This window comes from Triticum aestivum, chromosome 5D, assembly GCF_018294505.1.
Source record: "Triticum aestivum cultivar Chinese Spring chromosome 5D, IWGSC CS RefSeq v2.1, whole genome shotgun sequence".
Lineage (NCBI taxonomy): Eukaryota > Viridiplantae > Streptophyta > Magnoliopsida > Poales > Poaceae > Triticum > Triticum aestivum.
The window spans coordinates 466523087-466527278 of record NC_057808.1 but is presented as its reverse complement, the minus strand read 5'-3'; the positions used below and the strand labels follow the sequence as shown (position 1 = coordinate 466527278).

Below are 4192 nucleotides of genomic sequence, written 5' to 3'. Positions count from 1 at the left end.
GAAAAAAAGGCAGGCCGTGCATATTAATAATGACATAAGTATGATTACTATATGAGTGAGCTATTAAGTTGCCTGCAGATGACATGACAACCCTATTTAATCGGTTGTTGGCTATAATATTTACGCTGCTCGGAGTTCCTCGGTGTGTAGTATTAGTTTATCCGACGGCGAACTGCTTGCACGCGCACACGCGCACACTCCCACAGTCACCACTCTCAGCTAAGCACTCATCGACTGATACTACGTACGCTCTAATAGGTGAAGTGTACTGTAGTCCGACCATTGCCCTAGCTGATCAACCAATGTCTGGGCATGGGTCGTCGGGCAGGCACCCCTTCTACCGCGGCATCCGGAGCCGGTACGGGAAGTGGGTCTCGGAGATCCGGGAGCCGCGGAAGGCGCGCCGCATCTGGCTCGGCACGTTCCCGACGGCCGAGATGGCCGCCGTGGCGTACGACGTGGCCGCCCACGCTCTCCGCGGGGCCGACGCGGCGCTCAACTTCCCCGCCTTAGCGGCCACGCGCCCGGCACCGGCGTCCACCTCCGCGGACGGCATCCGCGCGGCGGCGGCCGCCGCAGCCGCCTCCATCCGGCACGACCGCGCCGGCGGCGGCATTGCCCCTGCGGCTGCTGGATCCGCTCTGCAGCAGCAGTTGGGTGGAACTGGAAGCAGTGCCGCTGATGCTGCCTCGGCGAGCGTCATGGCCCAGCAGGATCGAGCCGGCATTGGGTTCAATCAGTACTTCCTGGACGAGGAGGCGCTCTTCGAGACGCCGCAGTTCCTCCGCAACATGGCCGCCGGGATGATGATGAGCCCCCCGAGGCTCAGCCCCGACTCCTCCGACGAATCGCCGGACCCTTCCGAGGTTGGGGAGAGCCTCTGGAGCTACCGTGACCCGTAAACCGATCGATCGATCATGGCCTACAGCACTACTTACGTAGTAACGATGATAGGTAAGGACGGAGGCGCATACCGGCGTAGAGACCCGTTTTTTCTATCCGGTAACGCATGCAGATGTGGGTTTAGCATCTGCCTGATCTCCTTCTACCTCTCTCTCCTTTTTCTCTCTATATGATCTTAATTTTTTTTTCTCAACATTAAAAAAAGAGAGTTTTTTTCCCCTTCTGATTGAAGTACTTGCGTGTTTTGGACCCTTGTGGTTTGATGAAAGCTACAAGGGGAAAAGGTCTCCGGTTTGGCTCTGTCTAAAAAATCCGACCTTTGCTTGGCAGTATATAAGATACTTCACTAAAATCTCTGAGTGGGTCACGAGGAGGCTTGCATGGACTGTTCATGTGGATGTACGTAGTTGTGTGTTGTATTTGCAATTGATTGTAACTATGATCTCAATCAACTATGATTTTGGCAGATGAAACATCGTTTTCTTCTAACCATTCTCTGACAACGGCAACTGTACGAATCCCTAGAAAAAAGAAAGGACATGTTTATTACTAGGATGCAACATCAACCTTTAGTAAATTAAAGTGACAGTGCTGAGGACATCTACATCAACTCTATTGCCCTTCCGATGAAGCGTGGGTAGTTTACCACAGACCTATGGGTCCATACCTAGTAGCTAGATGGCTTCTTCTCTCTCTTTGATTCTCAATACCATGTTCTTCTCGATGTTCTTGGAGATCTATCCGATGTAATCTTCTTTTGCAGTGTGTTTGTCGAGATCCGATGAATTGTGGATTTATGATCAACTTATCTATGAATGTTATTTGAATCTTCTCTGAATTCTTATATGCATGATTTGATATCTTTGTATTTCTCTTCGAATTATTGGTTTGGTTTGGTCAACTAGATTGGTTTTTCTTGCAATGAGAGAGGTGCTTAGCTTTGGGTTCAATCTTGCGTGATTTCACCCAGTGACAAAGTAGGGGTAGCGAGACACGTATTGAATTATTGCTATCAAGGATAAAAGGATAGGGTTTTCATCATATTGCTTGAGTTTATTCCTCTTCATCATGTCATCTTACTTAAGGCGTTACTCCATTTTTATGAACTTAATACTCTAGATGCATGCTTGATAGCGGTCAATGTGTGGAGTAATAGTAGTAGATGCAGGTAGGAGTCGGCCTACTTGACACGGACGTGATGCCTATATTACATAATGATTGTCTTGGATATCGTCATAACTTTGTGCTTTTCTATCAATTGCTCGACAGTAATTTGTTCACCCACCGTATTATTTGCCTTCATGAGAGAAGCCTCTAGTGAAACCTATGGCCCCCGGGTCTATTTTCCATCATATTAGTTTCCGATCTACTATTTTGCAATCTTTATTTTCATATCTGTAAACCAAAAAACCGAAAAATATTTTATTTTTTGTTTAGTTTTATTTATCTCTATCAGATAACACCTTTACAAGTGACCGTGAAGGGATTGACAATCACATTATCGCGTTGGGTGCAAGTGTTTGATTGTTTGCGCAGGTGCATCGATTGGGGACTTGCACGTTTCTCCTATTGGATTGATACCTTGGTTCTTAACTAAGGGAAATACTTATCTCTACTATGTTGCATCACCCTCTGAGGGAAATACTTATCTCTACGGCGCCAGAAGTAGCAGGAAGAATTTCTAGCGCCGTTGCCGGGGAGCTTCGCAAAAGTCAAAATTAGTCTCCCGTCAACTTGCCAATTTCTGGCGCCGTTGCCGGGGAGATCCACGTCAAGCCCACCAAGTACCCATCATAAATTCTCATCTCTTGCATTACATTATTCGCCATTCGCCTCTCGTTTTCCTCTCCCCAACTTCTAAAACGATTTTTGAAAAAAATTGCCTTTTTATTCGCCCTTCTTCTGTCATCTTTTCATTTGCTTTTTGTTTGCTCGTGTGTTACCTTGCCTTGATGGCTCAACCCAAGAACTTTGATCCTTACTATAAGAAGTTGGAAGAGATTAAAATAATACTAGGAGCTTTATGTTCTTACAATTTGAGCATAATAGTTTCTTTAGGAATGAGCTCAAGGAGCAGAAAACTTTTATGGAGTATATGAATAAAGAGCTCGATGTTATGTCCAAAGAATTTTATGGCTGCTTATCTTGAAAATCTAGTTGGCCAAATTTTTGATAAACAAACCACTTTGGTAAATAAGATGGCCGCTAAACCGGAGTTTTGTGAAAATAACGATGAATATCTTAAAGTGATAGATGTGACTCCTATTGAATCTTTGTTTTCTAATATAAATCTTGATAAAGATGGGACTGGAGATGAGTCAACTTTAGTTAAAAGGCGTCCCAATAATTTGGAGTTTATAGATCTAGATGCAAAAATTGATAGCGGTGGGATTGGAGAGGTCAAAACTTTAAGTAACGATGAACCCACTCTATTGGATTTCAAGAAATTTAATTATGGTAATCGTTCTTTAATAGATTGTATTTCCTTGTTGCAATCCATCTTGAATTCTCCTCATGCTTATAATAAAAAAAGCTTTTACAAAACATATCATTGATGCTATGATGAAATCTTTTGAAGAAAAGCTTGAATTGGAAGTTTCTATCCCTAGAAAACTTTATAATAAGTGGGAACCTACTATTAAGATTAACATTAAAGATTATGAGTGCCATGCTTTGTGTGATTTGGGTGCTAGCGTTTCCATGATTTCAAAAACTTTATGTGATGTGTTAGGTTTTCGTGAATTTGATGATTGTTCTTTACATTTGCATCTTGCGGATTCCACTATTAAGAAGCCTATGGGAAGAATTAATGATGTTCTTATTGTTGCAAATAGGAATTATGTGCCCGTATATTTCATTGTTCTTGATATAGATTGCAATCCTACATGTCCTATTATTATTGGTAGACCTTTCCTTAGAACGATTGGTGCAACTATTGACATGAAAGCAGGAAACATTAGATTTCAATTTCCGTTAAGGAAGGGCATGGAACATTTTCCTAGAAAGAAAATTAAGTTGCCTGATGAATCTATTATGAGAGCTACTTATGGATTGCATACCAAAGATGACAACGTCTAGATCTATGCTTTTATGCCTAGCTAAGGGCGTTAAACAATAGTGCTTGTTGGGAGGCAACCCAATTTTATTTTCGTTCTTGATTTTTTTGGTTCTGTTTTTCAGTAAATAATTCATCTAGCCTCTGGTTAGATGTGTTTTTGTGTTTTAATTAGTGGTTGTGCCAAGTAAGACCTTTGGGATGGCCTACGGTGATAGTTGATTTGATCTTGCT

General features: G+C 42.8%; 1 protein-coding gene across 1 annotated transcript; it reads left to right on the top strand.

Moving 5' to 3' along the window:
• Positions 1 to 302: 302 nt before the first annotated feature.
• On the top strand, positions 303 to 902 carry LOC123120931 (ethylene-responsive transcription factor ERF025-like). The gene has a single exon (XM_044540893.1). The coding sequence runs from the start codon at positions 303 to 305 to the stop codon at positions 900 to 902; it is 600 nt and encodes a 199-aa protein (XP_044396828.1).
• Positions 903 to 4192: the final 3290 nt, after the last annotated feature.

What these genes read in the sequence shown, in the direction of transcription:
- LOC123120931 (XM_044540893.1), top strand. Translation starts at nt 303, where the DNA reads ATGTCTGGGCATGGGTCGTCGGGCAGGCACCCCTTCTACCGCGGCATC.